General features: G+C 48.3%; 4 protein-coding genes across 4 annotated transcripts; 2 read left to right on the forward strand and 2 right to left on the reverse strand.

Annotated features, from left to right (window-relative positions):
- Positions 1 to 6,131: 6,131 nt before the first annotated feature.
- On the reverse strand, positions 6,132 to 7,442 carry HOO65_060123 (uncharacterized protein; the record flags this gene model as incomplete). The annotated part of the gene is made up of 1 exon (XM_071001061.1): positions 6,132 to 7,442. The coding sequence occupies one exon, from the start codon at positions 7,440 to 7,442 to the stop codon at positions 6,132 to 6,134; it is 1,311 nt and encodes a 436-aa protein (XP_070857473.1).
- Positions 7,443 to 8,055: 613 nt separating this feature from the next.
- Positions 8,056 to 9,762, reverse strand: HOO65_060124 (uncharacterized protein; the record flags this gene model as incomplete). The annotated part of the gene is made up of 3 exons (XM_071003825.1): positions 8,056 to 8,088; positions 8,523 to 8,686; positions 8,790 to 9,762. The coding sequence occupies 3 exons, from the start codon at positions 9,760 to 9,762 to the stop codon at positions 8,056 to 8,058; spliced, it is 1,170 nt and encodes a 389-aa protein (XP_070857474.1).
- Positions 9,763 to 14,568: 4,806 nt separating this feature from the next.
- Positions 14,569 to 15,778, forward strand: HOO65_060125 (uncharacterized protein; the record flags this gene model as incomplete). Its single annotated transcript, XM_071003937.1, has 2 exons — positions 14,569 to 15,326; positions 15,403 to 15,778. The coding sequence occupies 2 exons, from the start codon at positions 14,569 to 14,571 to the stop codon at positions 15,776 to 15,778; spliced, it is 1,134 nt and encodes a 377-aa protein (XP_070857475.1).
- A 1,781-nt stretch (positions 15,779 to 17,559) lies between these two features.
- Positions 17,560 to 18,298, forward strand: HOO65_060126 (uncharacterized protein; the record flags this gene model as incomplete). Its single annotated transcript, XM_071004052.1, has 2 exons — positions 17,560 to 17,800; positions 17,862 to 18,298. 2 exons carry the CDS (start codon positions 17,560 to 17,562, stop codon positions 18,296 to 18,298), a joined length of 678 nt encoding a protein of 225 aa, XP_070857476.1.
- Between the last annotated feature and the right edge of the window lie 183 nt (positions 18,299 to 18,481).

Here is an 18,481-nt window from a genome sequence, read left to right on the forward strand (position 1 = left end):
TTCATTATCCTTTTCATCATTTCCATGGTTACCCATAGTCCGTCCCTAGAATCTCCAAAGGGGCAGAAACATAGCACTAACACTCACCATCAATCCAGGGATCAAAGTCAACATCCGAGGCGAGATGAAAATGTAATCTAGAGGTGAGATAGGTTAGTGGATTTATTAGTTAACGAAGCCTAAACACGAGCTTGACGGATGGCCCATCTGCTTACCCTGGCGAGTCGTTGCAACCATTCCATATCAGCCAAGGGAGTTTGGAGGTAATCCGGGCATGTGGCTACCATAACTGGCATGCCACATCTGGGATCATGTGCAGCTTTACTATCTCGGACAAAAAAAAAAGAGTAAACAAAGAGTGGGAGAGAAATAGTGGTAGATACGATACTTTGTCGCAGATGTTGGCAGAGCTTCTTAAGGCATCAGAGCCTCCGTATACTTATGCAACAAACCCTACCTTCCTCCCTGTCGCTTTCAAACTTCCATCAGCTCTACTCATATACACGGTCTTCTAAATCGCCATATATCTGACATGTGGCCAACAATAGCATCGAGGCGCTGGATCCCTGCGCTGCCCCCGCGATACGCCATCCTCACCGTCGTATCAGTCGCTGTCACCCTGTTTACTGTTGTTGCCAATATCGCGTTACTGGCAGCAGGGCGACACATCTCTGGCGTCGGCACAGCCCATGAGTCTATTTCACTATCCTGTCTTGCTCTTGCATCTGTTAGTTCAACCTACCCACTTTCGTTAGACAACCGACCAGGCCACGTCCTAATAAACAGAAGTTCCGTGGAGTTGCAGTACAACAGTTGCAGCCCCATATGCCAGCAGCCTCGTATGACACTGTTTATGATAAAGATCAACAGCAGGTCCTTACTACGCATGCCGAAGATTCAATATCTAGCTCAATTAGTAACGTCAACCCTCAGTGGCGTCCACGGAGAAGATTAAATAATACAGTCACATTCGCCGTCCGTATAGCTGTGTTCCCTCGGTCAATTAGCTGGGTTTATCCCGATGCGCCATTGTCGAGTGTGCGCACAGGCACGCTCTTGCCAGCGTCATCAGGTTCATCGTCGTCGCGACTTCTTCTAAGGCCTCGTCTAGACTTGATAAACATTGCAAAGACAATTGGGCTCCCACCCAGCGAGTGGGATTGCGGGATGCAGGGTATAAATGACAACAACGACGACAACAACAACAACAACAACAGCGACAACAACGAGAAATACCAATTATCCAATGCAACTCACAACGAAATTAGGAAATGCACGAATCCATTCTTCCAATCCTGGACACAACCGCCATTGGTAGAAAAGGCGCTCCCTCTTGGCATAGGAATAGGATGTTTGGAGTTGGCAGTTGTGCTGGGAATTGCCTCTTTGTTGATGGAGTCAATCATCCTCTGGCGGCCAGACCTTCTACTGCATCACCAAGGCCCCACTGCTAGTTACTTTTCGGACGATTACATCGCGCGGCCCAGAGTGGTTCGTTCTTGCAGTGGCAGTGGCGGCAGGCTGCAGCAAGTTCTACTAGTTTCTCATGACAGTCAAGAAAGTGAGAGTAGGCTTGCACTCCAAAAACAATGGACGCCATTGCGCATAGCCCTTTCATCACTTCTAGCCATGGCTATTGGTTTGGGTCACTACAACACTAGCCTCGTGACCGCCCAGTTGCTGAGCATGCTACGCCTGGTAGATGCAAGTATGATTCCAGAGCTGTCGCTACATGTTCATGGGTGGGGCTATGTGGCTCTTCTAAGCACATCTTTTGGCTTGTCGCTGGGGGTGGTAATGGGTTGGGCGTGTGTGATTCTTTTTGAGACCAAGATGGATAACATTGCCGAAGACGAAGCAATTATTGACGAGCGGCGTCAGGCTGACGGTGAGAGCAATAGTGATGAGGGATACCACAGCACAAGGTACCGTTGTTACAGCGATGGCTACCAATATATCGACAGATACGGCTGCCCTTCAGCATATGATTCTGAGCGACAACGGTATTTAGGGTTCCACTCGGAGAGAAGGCGAGGCTATTCAGGATACAGTTCGAAAAGGAGACTCTATCCAGAACTCAACTCAGACCCAAGGGAGCCTGCAGCCAGCCCTCCACGCACATTAAGGAAAAATGATGAGGCTCCATTTCTGCGCTATAAATATGGCACTGGTGTGGGCCTAGGGATTTGGACCAACAGCACACAGGCTGTAGTCAGAGCGTTTAGTCAGCCGGCCTTCGTATCAAGACCACTATCGCCTGAGTGCCTGATTGTGCCTAGATGGGAAGATGATGAGGGGATCGACGGCGATGAAAACGAGGAGCCAGTGCAAGATAGAAGGCTAGGCAGAACAGGGTGCCTACAGACAGGCAAGAGGGGCCGAAGGATTCAAGAGACGAGATAGTCTGAGGGCCAGCGGCAGAGGATATCTTGGCGAATGGCAGGGCTTGGGCGTGTATTTATGTGATGAATTGATGTGTCTGCCTGGGCATTTTGCTTACCTGTAAGAAGGAGGCCGGTGATGAGGCGGATTTTCACTGCAGCTAGTGTGCATGTATGTACCTAGGCTATTTGCTGGCCCTCTCATTCTGAGGATTTTCTGTGCATGACACAGGTAGCTGAGAGGTGGCCCTGGAAGCTATTGGCGAGAAACTTTCTGTAGTTAAGTTTTACCTTTTCCATCTCTGCCTGCGGTTCTGCTGTAGTTAGAACTAACAGTATGTGCAATGCAGATGAAAATTTACCCAAACTCCAAGGCTCTTCTTGGTTGTCGCACCTATAGTAAGACACAAAAAGACTGAGTAGGATCTGGCATTGATTAGCAGGCTTTGTCTTTGTCGTATGTATTACCATATTAGGAAATCTGGATTTCATGAACAACCGGTCTAGATGAATCCAGTTGTTTTGGGGGAGGGGGTGAAGGAAGATTTTGCCGCTTAGGTCTAGACATTGCTATTGTAAGAACACTGTGCAGATGAAGATGAAGAGGGGTAGAATGAGGGGCCAATAGGGAGCGAAGTGTCCCCGGTTCATAGGCCAGAAGAAAAACCGGTTACCGTATCCATTACCCCATTTCCTGACTTGAGATTGACCATGCATGACTTGCGCGCTGTGCTGGGAAATAAAAGCCACATGGTTGGTGGTGATAGAGCCAAGGAAAAACGCAGCCCCGTAAGAAGAATATATAGGACGCATGTACAGAAGAGCCAGGCCGCATACAAACGTCGCACAATTAGGGCTTGATAATAATTAAAACACGCCACAAGCCACATACTTGTGGATGCCAGTAGCCATGGCGCAGTGCCTTATTGTGGCTGTCTCCTTCCTGGGTTATTGCCGTGTGTGATCATGTCTTCATGCCTCTGAAGTCCATGTAGTGTGCTTGCGGTACATCAGGGTATATGTGTGGAGTTGGGCGAAACTATACGTACAAGTAGCTTTACAATGCATGTGGGCAATCTCAAGGTACTTATTACGCGTACATGTATGTGTATGTGCATGTGTACTTGCACTTGCCTGCCGCCATGGTATGCAGACGCTTGTGGGGGGCTCACCTAAGCATGCACATGCGTATGCACCTGCCCAACCAGTGGACTGCTCAAAGTGGGAAGAGCAGCATATCAAGGTGGTATTTCTGCACTCTAAGGCAGTGAGGTTTTTGTATATGAGAAAACGACAGACCCTGCGTCTCCCCAGCCGGAAGATTGCTCGTCTCCTACAAGTCACGAGTCCTCAAGTTACTAGGCACCAAGTCCACTGAGTCACCAAGCCAGGTCCAAGCTAGCTTGTTCCCTTTTCTAGTCCCCTGCCTAGAACTTAGTTCCCAGGTCGCACAGCAAGTAGAAATCAAAGCACAAAGGCAATTGCCTAGCCTCAATCCCGTTAGTCTCCTATATTAGATAAGTCATTATCGCCCTATTCTCACATCTCTCGCGTCGCACATCGAATTGCAACCACATTACAACACACCAACAATTGGCAAATCAGAGACATCAGAGGATGTCTGACTGGCTGTTTTAGGAAACTTTCCTTGTAGCTTGCCCGTCCGCCCGCCTGTCCCCCATTTCCTCATGTCCCACTCCTCGCCTGCCGCTTCTTTTTCTGTTCCTTTGGGCTTGTTGCTCCTCAAGTTCCTATCTAGCACCCTAGGGCCTGTCCGTGTCCTTCCCTGCTTGTATTCTTATGTGCTTATTTATGTACTTGCCTGCGCATGCATACACATTCCACGCAAATTTGTAAATGTGTGAAGACATGGGCAATAGTATCATGTACTGTCTATGTACAGGCTCTCTTCTTCCCCATCCCCCTTCTTCAATCAGGACGCTCCTCCGCTTCCCTTGTCTCTCCTCAACTTTTTTTTTCCATATATTCACCCCAGCTCCCTATCTCCTTGATCTTTCTTTGCTTTCTTTGCCTTCTTTAATTCGTGTTATTTCAATTTAGCAGTCTCTCTGCTACCCCCTATTGCTTCCTTTTCTATCGCAACACTACAACACCAGTCCCCAATAACCACTACGAATCTAGGCCTCATGGCAAAACACTACAGATGTGTCGGTGTTGTAGTCGACTCAGGTCAAGGAGTTGGCCTGGAAATTGGTACGCTCACCCACCACAAATTCCGTCCCTGTTTTTTTTTTTCATTTTTTTGTTTCAGCTCTGTTACTTGCTGCTAGTCCTGTTTGTAGAGTGGTCTTCTCTCCCCTCCTCCCCCTTCTTGTCTAGCTGCCCTTGAAGCTTTATAGCCAAGGCCTCTTTGCCACGTCTTGAAATTACCAATTTAGGCAATTTTCAGATGTCCTAGTCCACAAGACGGGGTTTGGTTACGCCCGCCCCCTTGCTTGCCTAGCAAGGCTTGCTTCACTACTCCATGCCAACTTATGCAAGCTCAAGACTGCACTCAATATTGTCTGACATATAAGGCAATACAGCATACTTGGCCAGTAAACCCTATTATTCATTCACCGTGATATCTAACCCTATTCATCTTTGACTTGTTAGTTCGTCAAATCACACTCGGTTACGCGGGTTCGTCATTGGATAAGGGTCCTTTGCTATTGTACATGACATCTAGCCAGCACCTTACAGTGGGCCAAGGCATGATGGCGCTGCTCTCAGACCCGGAAATTATCACATCCAAAGCCTTGCATATCCACGGTGGGAAAGTGACACTCAGCATCGAGGTCGTCGATCCGTCCGACATGGTCTTAATAGACCGGTTTACACGAACTATCAACGAAAGACACCACGGAGAGCTAGACTTTATAGTGAATAGCATGGGGCTTATGTTCAATGGCTTTGGTGAGCAGATGGAAAAAAAAAAAGCAACAAGGTACAGCGGGCCACTAACACTCCCTTTCTACCAGATTCTGCCTCTGTCCAGGCCACAATAGCCCATGATATTGATGGCTTACTTGCTATTTGCGATTCTTTTTCACCTCATATGCGTCCCAACACCGGGCACATTATCCTTCCCGGACACGAAGCTGAATCTCTCTCCTACTTCCCGCCCACATGCGCCTCACTCTTTCTCAACTCAAGAACACCACAAGACATACAGTCCATCATGCAAACCTTTGCCTACGCAGCTATGCGTGGCGTTGTGATAGATGAGGGGTGGGTGCCAAGTGCCCTTTCCATGAGCCAAGCAGCCACAACAACTTTGGCACATGTGTTGGCGCTAGAGAATGAGTTTCAGAGGAACAAGGTCTTGTTCAGTGCAGCTTCCACTAGGCAACCTATTGAAACACACATTACGAGATTTCCATTTGAGGAGATGGCCCAAACGGCTGTCTCATTGGTGCTTAGCGGTTGCGGTGGCCAGTCAGGAGGTCTATGGGACAATTCCGTGGCGACGTTTCGGTAGCAGGAGGTGAGGGGGGGGGAGGGGGATACAATCTAAAAGTCAGCTGACAGCCGATTAATCGGACCATGGGGTTTGTATATCTGCAACGGCAACACTATTTGAATACACACAGTGATACCAAGCTCAACACCTATTCATCGACCGTTTATCCTCGGTTGGTAGTGCGACCGGCATGTTCATGTTTCTTTCTTCTCTCCATCTGGTCTTTTTCTTCATCTCCACACTTTGATTCAATCTCACACCTCACTTTCTTTCCTCAGTTCTTCCTCTCACTCACTCATGAACGCCAGCAAGCTATACAGCCGCCCGTTCTCAATCCGACACCCCTCTTCATTCGGTGCTCTTCGAAAGCCATCTTCTAGCCACGACTCGATAAGCTGCTTACTCACACCCTTGAAGTTCTGCTGCACCACCATTACCACTGCTTGTGTGCATGGCGTCGTGCCCGAGTCGCCTGCTGTTGCCGCCTGCAAAATCTTTTTAGGCAAATGTGGACCGTGAATTTCTGGCTGCGAGCATTCCATGTCCTCGCTTTCATCCGCCTCTTCGGGGTCATCATCGGCGTTGGTGTCGGCACCCACACTTCCTAGGTCAGTTACGGGAGGTAAATCGTCTGCACAACACCTTGGCCCCAGAACACATGACGATGTGTTGTTTTCCGAACCGTCGCCTCCATCACCATTGTTATTTCCAGAGCGGAAAGGAAGCGATAACGGTGTGGATCCAAAGCTACGAGATATTATAGCCAGGTCGTTGTCAGTGCAGCAGGTAGTTTTGCTCCCTGAGCAAGATGATTTATTAGCCCTAGCTAAAGCCCGATCCATAAAGGTACTGATCTCCGGCGGTGTCATAGGGAATATGTCGAATCTAGGGTTAGGGTCCATCATGGGTGCTTCTGTACTGGCGAGTGGGGGGGTTTCCATGAACTGAAGGAGTGTGGGTCCGTCGGCGGTCGGAGAGTAGCGGACAAGCGGCATTTCGGAAGAAAGGTTCGGTACAGAAAGTTGTCTTAATGGTGTTACGCATGGCTGCAGCAGATTTTCCTTTGGGACTGCAGCTGAAACAGAAATGTTGGTGCTGCTACCACTACTATTAGTGACATTAGCCACAGCAGAAGTATTAGTGACAATGATATTGGATGCAGCAGCATTGCTTGCAAGTGCTAGTGTTGGAATCCCAAGGGCAGTTCCCGTGAGCACAGCATCGTGGCGACCACAGCGCTCTAGTTCAGACTTGATGGCAGCCAGCTCGGCTCGCAACTGGTCGATGGTAGCCTTGTTTTCACAGGCGAGACTTTCGAGTTCCTCTAGTCGCAGACGCTGCTGCGCACGGTGACGACGCTGGTTATCTCGCACGCGCTGACGAGTGTGCTCGGCCGTGACTCGCTTTCGGCGGTGCTTTTTGCTCAGTGTAGCGATAGGAGTTTCGTCTGAAGCCATGGTGCTTTCGTCGGCTGGGTCAGTGGCAGAGGCAGAAAAGACGTCGGGCCAGGACGGCTCGTGCGTGGGAGACGTGCGGCCAAGGCTAGGATCAGTATCTCCAAGTAGGGCGGTGCCGGGATCAAGCGGTTGTTGGGACATGAGTAGTTACGGGATGGAAGATAGTGTAGGGTATAAAAGCGTGGTGGTAAGACTTGATTAATTCAAAGAAGAGGGGGGGAAGCAAGAGACGAAAGTAGGAAGAGCAAGTTGAATAGGCGAAGCACAGGGTGTAAGTCGGTTCAAGACGATGAAAGAGCGTTGTGTTGTGTTGAAAAGAAGAGGCAATAAAGGAGGAAATCAAGCAGCATTGAAGGTGGAGGGGAGGTCACAAGAAAATTCTGCAGCAATTTGACTGGCTTCCAAATCTGTCCTCTTTTTTTTTTTTACTCGGGGGCATGAGTTTCTCGTGGAACGCAGTTTCCCAACGGATCGCGACTCAGGATCGGGAGTTTGAGCAAGAAAAACAAGGAAGGGAGTAGCAAAACTCAGCCAACGAAGGTTTATACGCAGGGGAGGGGGATCAAATGAGAAACAGATACAGGCGGTGGGGCGCTATAATCTGGGGCTTGTAGAAGCTCTATAGAAGGGCCTCTTTCTACAAGATCCTTGAGAGACTTATTATCTACGAAACGGCGATTGGGAAAACGCTAAATCGATGACGTATCGATTAAGCAGGCACTTAGCGTTGGCCAATAGCAGCATGATTACCGCATTAAAGGTGGAGCTGTGGAGCGTCTGTGACTGACTTGACGCTGATTTCGTGTAACGCAGCGTTTTACCATGTTATTATAGACTTGCAGTTATGAGCAAAGAACAATAGTGGTAAAGACGCTATAATTGAAGGATAAGGCATGTCAAAATATCTTGTGGGTAATCTATGAACAAGAAAGGAAGGGGAGGAAGAATAGAAGGGGAGGAAAATGTACAAAGGTAAGAAATAACATGCAGGATAAAAAGCCAAGCACCCCCCTCACCCAATATGCCAAAGATCTCGTGGGAGGCTTCGGCCAAACGCTAACAACTTAAACACGGCAAGAAATGATACAAAAGAAAAAAAAAGAGAAACCGCTAGGAAAATACCGCCGATCAGCCGATAACGGCAGTACAAAGAGAGCAACAGAAGCAATGCAATGCATCCTCCGGTCATACTGACAACAACACCGCACACAGCGCACTTACCATTACCACCACAGTCACGTGGCTCGCCGAGGATCGCGGCGACCCGTTGACACCAGTGACACGTGGTGTTTTCGCTTTGACAACAATATTGTCTGCCATAGCGTCTTGATTGGATGTCCAGACTTCTTCAGTGAAGTTGCACGTCCAGACAATGTACGCAGCGGCTATAAATACATGTTAACACCGACGAAAGAGCAAAGGTAAAAGAGAAACTCCATGGGGAGGGAACGGGGGGATAAGGGGGTGAGGGAATAGCAAAAGACTTACGGCCCATAGGAAACCCCGCCTGTGCAATGCAACTCGAGCACAATGCTGCAACGCGAGCCACATCAAAACTGTCGTTTGAGCACACGCAATCCTGCTCTGCCGCTTGAACTCTCTTGATATCCAGACCGCTTAGCTGACTTTCCTTCACAGCACCGGTAGATTTAGGAGACGAGGGATCCGAACTAGACTGCAATCCTGAGTGTATGTTCTCTGTGCCTGCTGCGTTGCCTACGGCTAGCGGGTCTCCAGAGTCAACAATTGTGGGCAAGCCCGTTTCACCTGCAGGCAGAGCTGACGTGAGAGAGGGTGGGAGCGGAGATGGCAGCGGTGATAAAAAAGCTGTTGTTGGGGGTGCCAAAAAGGAACTGTTCCGGGTGCCCCCGGTGGTAAGAAGAGGTATGCCTGTGCGAAAACTGCCTGTTCCAGAAATACCAGTCGAGAATGGACGGGGCGTGGTTGACGGCGGGAGCAGTGAAAAATCAGCTCCGAGTCCAGTAGACAAGGGAACTGAATCTGTGGTTGAGGATGTCTTCCTCCAAATTCCCATTTTACTCGACGCGTGCGCCGTTCCAGTTCGCTGCCCTGTGGTCAATCCCGTTGCTGGAACTTGCCCGCCTGCAAGCTGCGACGTATTTGAAAAACGGAACTGGTGTGTCAAAGACGCTGCCGGCGGCGTGGTGCGAGCCGTCCTGAACGCAGTGGTCTTGCGCTGTTTTCTATGTCTATCAGGCACGGGCTCACGGGCGTCGAGCTCCCGTCGTAGTAGCCGCAGCTCCTCGGGACTAGAGTCCACGGGAATCTGGCAGGCGGAAGATAGTTCGACCATGGGTCCACAAATATCGATGCAGATGAGTGGGACATCATTAGGGGCGAGGTTGGCGTTGGTTAGTGCTGCGGTGGCTTGTGTTGGGAAGGAGAGGCTGAAGAATAGACCAAGAAGTGTGACGGAGGCTTGTAGAGTGGTTGCTCTCATGATGTGTGCTTGAAAAAGCCTGGTTGGTGTGTCTCGCTCTATTCGTGTCTATGGAGCAGTGGAGAGACCGGCTGACTGATTGACTGACTGACTGGCTGACTGACTGACTGACTGACAAGCAAGTAGGTGAGTAAACGAATGAAAGTGCACAATCAGAAGAACGAGAATAAAAAGCAAGTCGTAGCCAGATGATCAAGACGGCAGCATGTGGAGAGATTCAAGAGTAAAGGCGGCTGAAGGGCCTTGGGAATGAAGGACAAGCTCAAAAATAGCGTGAGCGCAATTGTTTTGTATGCCTTCAGGTAAATCGGATTGTATGTATAAGTGAAAGCAAAGCTTGATTAGCTTAGCTGCAGCTCTAGGCCAGCAGAGAACTGAAGGAGTCAGACAGAGACTAAAGAATGAGAGGCTGAGAGCGTATCTCAAGAAGAGCGGTGGAGGAGTTCACGATGATGATAGCAGTGCCATATCAGCCAGAATACGGTCACGCAAGCGTGGTAATCGAGGAAAGAGGGAGAGTGAAGAGACGAACAAGAGAGTGAGTAGGGAATGGCACATAATGAGAGAGAGGGAATATGGACAGGGAAAGCCACATGTACTACGAGCGAGGAACAGTAATATCGCATGAGTATCTACGTAAGAAGGGAGAGGAATTCGCAATCTGAAGCGAAGCTGGACTAGATGTCAAACACATGATACCAAACAGTTAAAACACCAAACGAGTAAAACACTAAACAACCGGATAAGAGGAGTTTACTAGAGATACCAGAGCAAATTTCGAGTGAGGGTCGTGCGCGGACTGTCACAAACACGGATACCGGGGTTAGGGTGGAGGTCGGTATCACTTGAAGTTTCCTGTATAGATGTAGGCAGACGGGACGGGTTCAATAGGGTTAAGCTGGAGATGATGTCCGTGATAGGGTTGATGAGATACGGGCTGCCCAGAGAGAAAGAGGGACCCGTTCTTCCCACTTTGGCCGATTTTCTTGACCTTCACTGCTGCTTAATGATGCCTATTGAACCTAGAATCATCATCTTCTTGTCATTTGTCCTTTCTCTGTTTGCATATTTTTCTTGTTCCTGTCTTGCCAGTGGGCAGAGGCGATGATAGACAGACGTGAAACACAAAATGCCCCAGTCGTTGTTTCTAAGCCAAGCCGACAAGTCCAGCTTAGCCAAAGGCTTGAAAGCTTGGGGAGGAAGAGTGAGGGGGAGGGGGAGGGGGAGACTTCTCGAGAGGAAAGATTTAGCCCAATTGTTTCCCAGTATTGTACTGCTTTTCTTTGCATAGGATGCAGAGTAGGCAGAAGGAGAAAAAGGAGGGAGACGGACAGGCTCTATCAACGAGGCTTATTTGCTGGCCCCGTACCTGGTGAAACAAATAGGAATGATGCATGAGCCAATCAGCGGACTTTAGCGGACGGCGTCGGGTAAACAATGGTTGAATACAGTTACCTACCTCCAGCTCTAGGTAGGCTGTGATCTTTGAAACAGCATACTAGCTGGCGTTATCAATGCGGGCCTTGCTGCAAATAGAAAGCAAAAGGCCCTGAACAGCAATGATCTGACGATGTATGCGAACCTCTACATACCCATACCGAAACCAGCATTTACCCTAAGAGGATAAAAATGTGGCAAAAGAAAAAGGAGGAAAAATATGAGAAAATAAAAAAAAAAGAGAAAGAGAAAATCACTACAGCCACTAGTCAAAGGTAAGCGCTTGTCCCTGGTGTTACATGTGAGGCAATCTGCGTCTCGATAGTTACTGATAGCCTGTCGATGAAGTTCTATTATGCCTCTGAGAGACTCTTGGCAGCAGCCCTTCATTACCTAGTCTCGACCATGGCTAGTTGTCATTTGGGCTTTGTGGTGTGGCTTGAAAACCTCGCGATTACAAAGCTGTATTAGATGGCAATGGGCTGATGGGAGAGCCCCTGCCTCTGATGTGTAACACATTAGACGATAAATTAGGCAATGCTTCTCTGTCTGTTGCTTCGTGACTTGCTGCCTCGTGATCGCAGCGAGATGGCAGGCCTTAAAAGGTTCCTTGACGAATTTCGAATTAACCCTAAAAGTTAACCCACGAGAAAGCGGCGCGCGCTTCTCACGAACTACAGACAAACTGTGGGGACGGAAGAGGGTTTATTTCAAGGGTCAGGTTAAGGAGAGCTGTGCCTTTTAGGCACAGACCTCGTGTCAACTATGGACTATGCTTCAAAAGGTCGGTCCACTTCAGTGATCGTGGAGAGATAAAAAAAAAAGATAAAAAAAAAGAGAGGACAATGAGTCCTAGATTAGACAGGGGGAGGGGAGAAAGACCAAGACCAGCTTCGTTTTCGCTTCCGCTTTTGGCGAAGACTAGAGGCACTATTTTGGATTTGGGGCAAGAGGAGCCTGGCGTCGCCTGGCCTGATACGTGGGGGCTTGTCTAGATCGAAAATCAGAGAGGGTTTACAAGGGCTTGTGAGTAGGCCCAGCGCTGGGTTGACAGATGCAGTGAGGTAAGTGCAACGGACATCAGGATATTTGCGCACAGAAAAAGCACAGCCCTCAAGCGGAGAAGAGAGGAGGAATGATTTTCTTTGACAAACTGCTGGCACGTCTGGATTCTTGCTATAAATTATTTACAGCCCCCAAATCGAAATACGGCGGCGAGGTCCCCGATGTGTTCCTCCACCATGAGTCGGGGTGGGTGAGCGAACGGCTCTGTTGTTCCTCTCTGTCTCTCGCTGGTGCATATTATGCGCGCGCGGGATTCTGGTAGAGCACAGAAAAATTAACGTTGCCAAGAGTGAAGAGGATAAGGCCAGCCAATCAGGCCCAGCCAGGCCCAGCCAGGCCCAGGTCTAGGCCACTGCTACCCCATCGTAGTACTACTATGACGGGAGGAAAAAGCTTGGCTTTTTAAAAGTGTAAATGTAAAAACGCCAAGACACACGAAGGAAGTTATATTGGCTTCAGCAAGCATATGCCAAAATGTACTCTAAGCGAGGCGGAGAAGTAAAGGAAAAGAATAATGGCTGGCGAAAGGACCAAGATACTGGCCAGCAGTGAGGTTGGAAACTGCTGCCACTGCTGCCACTGCTACTGTTGCTACTATAGTACTGTACCCACGTTTTCTCAGCCCTTCCCTAAGGTCGGCCCGCTTTCTGCCCGCCTGTCGGCCGCAACATGCCTTGTGACAGAAGTACAAGCTTCTCTCGATCTTTTCTCAGTTCTCTCCTCCTCGCGCTCCCTTGTCTCCTTTTTTCCTGAATATTAGAAAAAAAAAACCCCCGAGGTTATGGTGACAGCCAGCAAAGGGACACGGGCTATCTTGGGCTCCGATCAGTTTGTTCAGAGTCTATAGACAGGAATGACAGGACAACGAGTCAAGAAGTCAAGAAGCCAAGAAGCCAAGAAGCCAAGAAGCAGAGTTTGACCGCCTGATCAAGTCTATTGGTGGGGCCACTTTCAGGCCATGCAGGCATGATAAAGAGATGGATAGGGAGGACTCCAGAAGACGGGAGAACCTGTTTGGCACTGCCCATGTCCTTTTTTCCTTGTCTTGTCCCCTGTGCCCTGTAACAGCAAGCCTACCAATCCATGTCCGCCTCCTATCCCTGGAACATAGACTCACTAACCGTGCGTGCTCTATTTTGCTTCTGTTTGGCTGGGCTGGTTCCTTGGACTTGGTTTCTTGGTCTCACCAGACTTTTCGTCCGTTCTTTTTCCTCAGCATTCCTTCATCTCTAGCTGTCTCTGTGTCTGTCGCTGCTTTTCATTCTACCCTTCTATTTTCCTTAGGTTCTTCAGGCATCTCCATCTTCCTTTGGCTCAGCCTTCTTTTTCCTCCCAACGCTCGTTTACCAGCCATCTTGTCTTCCTTGAATTCACTGTCCTTTTCATCATATTCACGCTCTCTTGTATCTTCATCTTCGTCTTCGTCCTTCCCGTGTTCCCGTAACTATAAAATTCTGTCTCGAATTTTGCATGCAACCGCCACATTAGCATCGCACCACCTGCACATATATACTAACCCCCAACGACACTCGTTATCAACCATCACCACTGCCAGTATACTGCTGCCGTACAACCTGCCATCCTCCTTATCTTGGCACCCACATTCTGCTCTCCTTTTCTTGTTTCTCCGCTTTTGTTTGCCGCTTCTCTTAGCTGACCGCCGTTCCCTAACTGCTCCCTAACTCATGATCGACAACCCGACACACGCCCAGCGTCTGCTTTGTTTTGCTGCCTTCGCCTTTGGTTCATCGTCGGATTGATAGCCGTTATTGTTTATGCTTCTTGCGTGGAACCTAGTGGCATATTTGTTTCTTGTGTTCACTGGCACCATAACCGCTTCTCTCATTCGGGCTCCCTCGGCTGCCCTTCTCTGGCATCGCGATCCGGGCTAGTACTTCTTCCTAGCTTGCCCTGATCACCTCGTCTGCTTCATTCTTTTTCTCCTTCTCTTCTTTCTTTTCTTCGTTCTTCCTCTCCCCAGCCGTCTTCGCTGTGCGGAACCAGAACTGCTCTCCAGTTTCTCTTCTCTTCTTGTTCATTTCTAATCCTTTTTTTTTTTCTTCTCTTCTCACAACCGCCGGTCGGCCTTTTTTTATTTATTAATTATTTTTCTTTTTTTTTAATTTTTTTTTTCCATTGCGCATTTCCATCACTCTGCTGTGGCTTCTTTCGTGGTTGCTTCTTGCTCATATAATTCGCACTGAGATAACTTCACAGAGACAACGCCCAACAGCCCAGCCAAGGTTGTCTGTCTGTTTCAACCAACCCCAGCAAAAACTCTATCCATCTTTGTCTACTAGCAGAATGTTCTCCAATTTGGCTTTGGCCCTGGCTTTGGTCGCAGCCGTCATCGTTCGAGCTGGCGATATCGTCAATTCTCCCCTGGGCATTGACTCCTCTGGCATATTGCGTTTATCAGCTTCCGAAGCCACCGTCGCCAACTACGGCGAAATCGTCAAGATGCGCAAAGCAGCCGAAGTATCATTTTCCAGCACCAAATCCAGCCTTGGTCTAAATAATGGCACAGATCTCAACGATGTCAGTAACAAAGGCTCAACAAAGGCCTCTGATCGCGACATCTCCGAAGTGCCACTTAATCCGGACGGCACAGTCAACATGGAGATCTGGCAACGCACAACAGAGCAGGCTTGCCAAAAAGCCCTTTCGTCTACCCCCGCTGCTTCAAATCCGTCCGGCACTGGCATTTGCTATAACCTTCCGGCGCTGAATATGACTTCCGGCGTCTTCCAGGCCGATCTACGTCTGTACAAGATCTCTGATCCGTCTGGAGAATTTGCCGCTGTGCTGCCGTCAAATATCCAAGTCCAGCTGAGCTATGACGGTGCTTTTGTGTCTACCGTGGATGTTTTGAATAAAACGACAAATGCCAGCACTACCATTACACCAGGCTCAACCTCCAATGTGCCCAGGTCAGCCGAACTGGAGTCATTAACTAAGCGGGATATTTCGATAGAGCGTCGTGCAAACGAGGTCCCGCTGCTCAAGCAGTACATGCTTGTCGGTCAGATTGACCCTTCACGGATGACACCTGACATGTCACTGTAAGTCTTTCTTTTTTTTTTTTTCCTTTTCAAGCCATACGACTTAGAAGTGTTTCTGACCCTATTTTTTTCACAGTGCCTCTCTAGAAGCCCTTGTCATGCCTATCCTTACTCTTAATGCCGCTGGTGCTACCGGAGTTATCCAGACGAATGTTTCCTCCAACGAGGCTTTGTTTGTCAGTGGCATTTTCTCTCGTGAGGTGGTGATGTCTGATTTGTCGCTAGCCATGTGGGCCGTTGAGGCCGTGCATGCTGAACTAGCCAACGGCACTGTGGCCTTTGTGCTGCCTGGCATGCAGCTAATGGTATATCCCATTGGGCTGGGAATTACCGGTGGCTGGATGCTGATTGGGTTTGCAGTGTATGGCTTTGGCACATACGAGCGCTTCATGTATGCGGCAAGATATCGCCGGCAAAAAGCCATGGCCGCTCCTACAGTCAAGACATTCTAAGCCTTGCTCTGTTTTTCCTTCTTTCTGACCCATTTTTTTTTCTTTTTTGTGGTTTATATTTTTTTGTCACATTGTACTTTTGTGCATGACGATACATACAAGCGTACAAGGTAGCTGCCAAAAGCAAATTGTCGTCTATCTCTAGGGCTATTTGAATATTTTGTCTTAACCTTGATTCGCCTTTTCCCGTAACTGCCTTTCCTTGTTTCTTTGTTTAGCTCGTTGTAACGGCCTTTGGTTCTTTTTTTTGTGGCCGGCGTTTTGGATATGCACGAATCTAACCCTCCCCCCCTACTTTACTTTCTTGTATATAGTCTTGTGTACACTGCAATGTGTATCTAAATGCGCATTGGACATTACACTGCAAGTCTTTTATTCATTTTCAATCACACCAATTACTGGGGCTTTTTTTAAGGTTAACTCGAATGAGATGAAACGAAACATTTATCTATTTAAATACAGCATGTAACGTTCTGAATATCTAAGCATAAAGAATAAGCCTTGAGCATCCAAAGCAAACACAACTTGAACACAAGATGGGGAGAGCGTGAGACAAAAGAATACACTGTACAGGACTAGCCGGAATCTAGAAAATGAAATAGCCTCTGTTTTGCCTTTCATTTCGAGTTGGCCCGGGGGTAAGGAGCCATAGGCCGCTGACCTGCCAGGCGCGGCCAGCTGGGCTGAGAGTGGGCCGAGACTCGGGCAGAGATAGAGGAGTGCTGAGTAGAGCGGGCAAGAGACGGAACCAAAGGGGTATAGCATTTGTATGAGAGAAATCTAGGCGGAGAGTCCTAGGAGTAGAACGTAAGCCAATAGAACGTTGAAAGATTCGGTAGAGGGACTGTCTGGGACCTTTTGGTTATAAATTGATAAAAGACTGATATAGAGGAAGGTGACTGCCGACAGTGCAAACGCGCCTTCTATTAGCACAGCGGCGGATAGAAAAAGCCAAAGACCCCGACAGTGTAACTGCCATAAGAAGAATAGCTACTAGAATGATGTATTTGGCAGTCTGGTATTTCTAGCTCATAGCCTGCTGTGCGTTTCAGGCAAGGTCTCTAGCGCTGGGTACGATCATGTCTATTGTGACAAAAAGGGTAAAGGCTCAAATATATATTTCTAAAGAGGCGTCTCCATCACTGACTAAGCTCCGGCATAGTGCTCGAATAGTAGCACCTAAAACCTAATATCCTACTTAAATAAAAACACGAATCGGGAAGCCATATTCTAAATTTTCATTTTCGATGCTCATGTTGTTCACCGATTTTCCTTGTCATAGTCTAAGCATTGATAAAAATAAATAGTTAACTGGTACAGCTAACCCTAGTACATCCGCATCACTATCACGGGACAAAACCCTAAAGAAAACTTGCATTCCTAAGCTGGCAAACATCTTCTCCAACATCACGGTCATCGTTTCATCCCAGCATTCCTTTTTCCCTAGTGGCTAGGCGCTGTGACTCATGCTCACATTATTCAATGTTTGTGAGGGAATGTAGCAACAAACCAACATTACGACGAAGTGCAAATCGTGTGACCAGCCCGGTTGTCAGGTTACCACAATCATGTGCCATTAGCTCTGCTGACGCCTTTCATCTGCAGCAGAAAAATGAACAATAGCATGAGCAGATACCAACCCACCTATCTAGCAAGCAACAAAAGAATAAATACTTGTAGCACTAGTTTTGGAAAACTCTGCAATTCTGCCAATTTCAATCAAACATCGAAACTGAATTTCCTATAGTCGCCACTGAAAGCTATACGTTGCCATTTGAAAAATGCACACACCCAAGCTTGCTGCTACTGCAGCTGTCTTTGCATCCGCGGCCATTGCCCAGTCCTCGGAGGATGTATTTGGTCTAGCGCCATGCAGCGCTCGCTGCTACCAACAGACTGCACAGTTGATCGGTTGCAGCTCAGATGATTTCCCATGTCTTTGTCGTGTGTGGGATATTGACTTCAGAGCGCAGTACACCAGCTGTTTGATTGAAGGCTGCATTGGGTCGCCCAGCACCATTAGTAAGTCGCAAGCTATGGCCTCAGTGGGGGAAACATACCACTAACATGTGAATGATGACAGCTGTTGATGAGTTAAAGCAGAGAGTTTGCAGTGAGGCTCTAGTATCCAACTCGACGGCTTCTTGGGTGTCTACTGGTACCACTGTTCCAACAGGCATTACAGCATCCAACTCTGGATTCGTCACTGATTCGCCAAACGCCACATCTTCGCCACTCACTTCCACTACCACCACTTTTGTTGGAACGTTTTTGACTGAGGTAAACCCTAAGAACCGTACTCAACAACCTCACGCAACCACAACTGGCGAAGCCGCAGAAAGCATCGTAACAACGGACACTGAGACACCGAGCACCGACACAATGACGTCTGGGCTTGCGCCAAGCTCTCCAAGTGTTTCCGCATCTGTTCGTCTTGGTATGGCTGACATTAAGGTTCTGACGGCTTGCTTAGTCGCGGCAGCAATGGCCGTGAGGGTGTTCGCTAATGGTATCTTTTGATGTTACAAGGGAAAATATTTAATCAACATAGGGAATCGAGATGCTGGGGCTTGCATTGTAATTAAAAGTGCGGAGGCGAAGTTTGTCCTACGTTGTTCTAACACTAGCAAAAATAGTCTGAAATCAATGCGAATCAAACAACAGATACGACAAGTGTCCTCCTAATCTGATCACTACTGGCCT

Source organism: Ceratocystis lukuohia, assembly GCF_044167205.1.
Source record: "Ceratocystis lukuohia strain C4212 chromosome Unknown Supercontig6_pilon, whole genome shotgun sequence".
NCBI lineage: Eukaryota > Fungi > Ascomycota > Sordariomycetes > Microascales > Ceratocystidaceae > Ceratocystis > Ceratocystis lukuohia.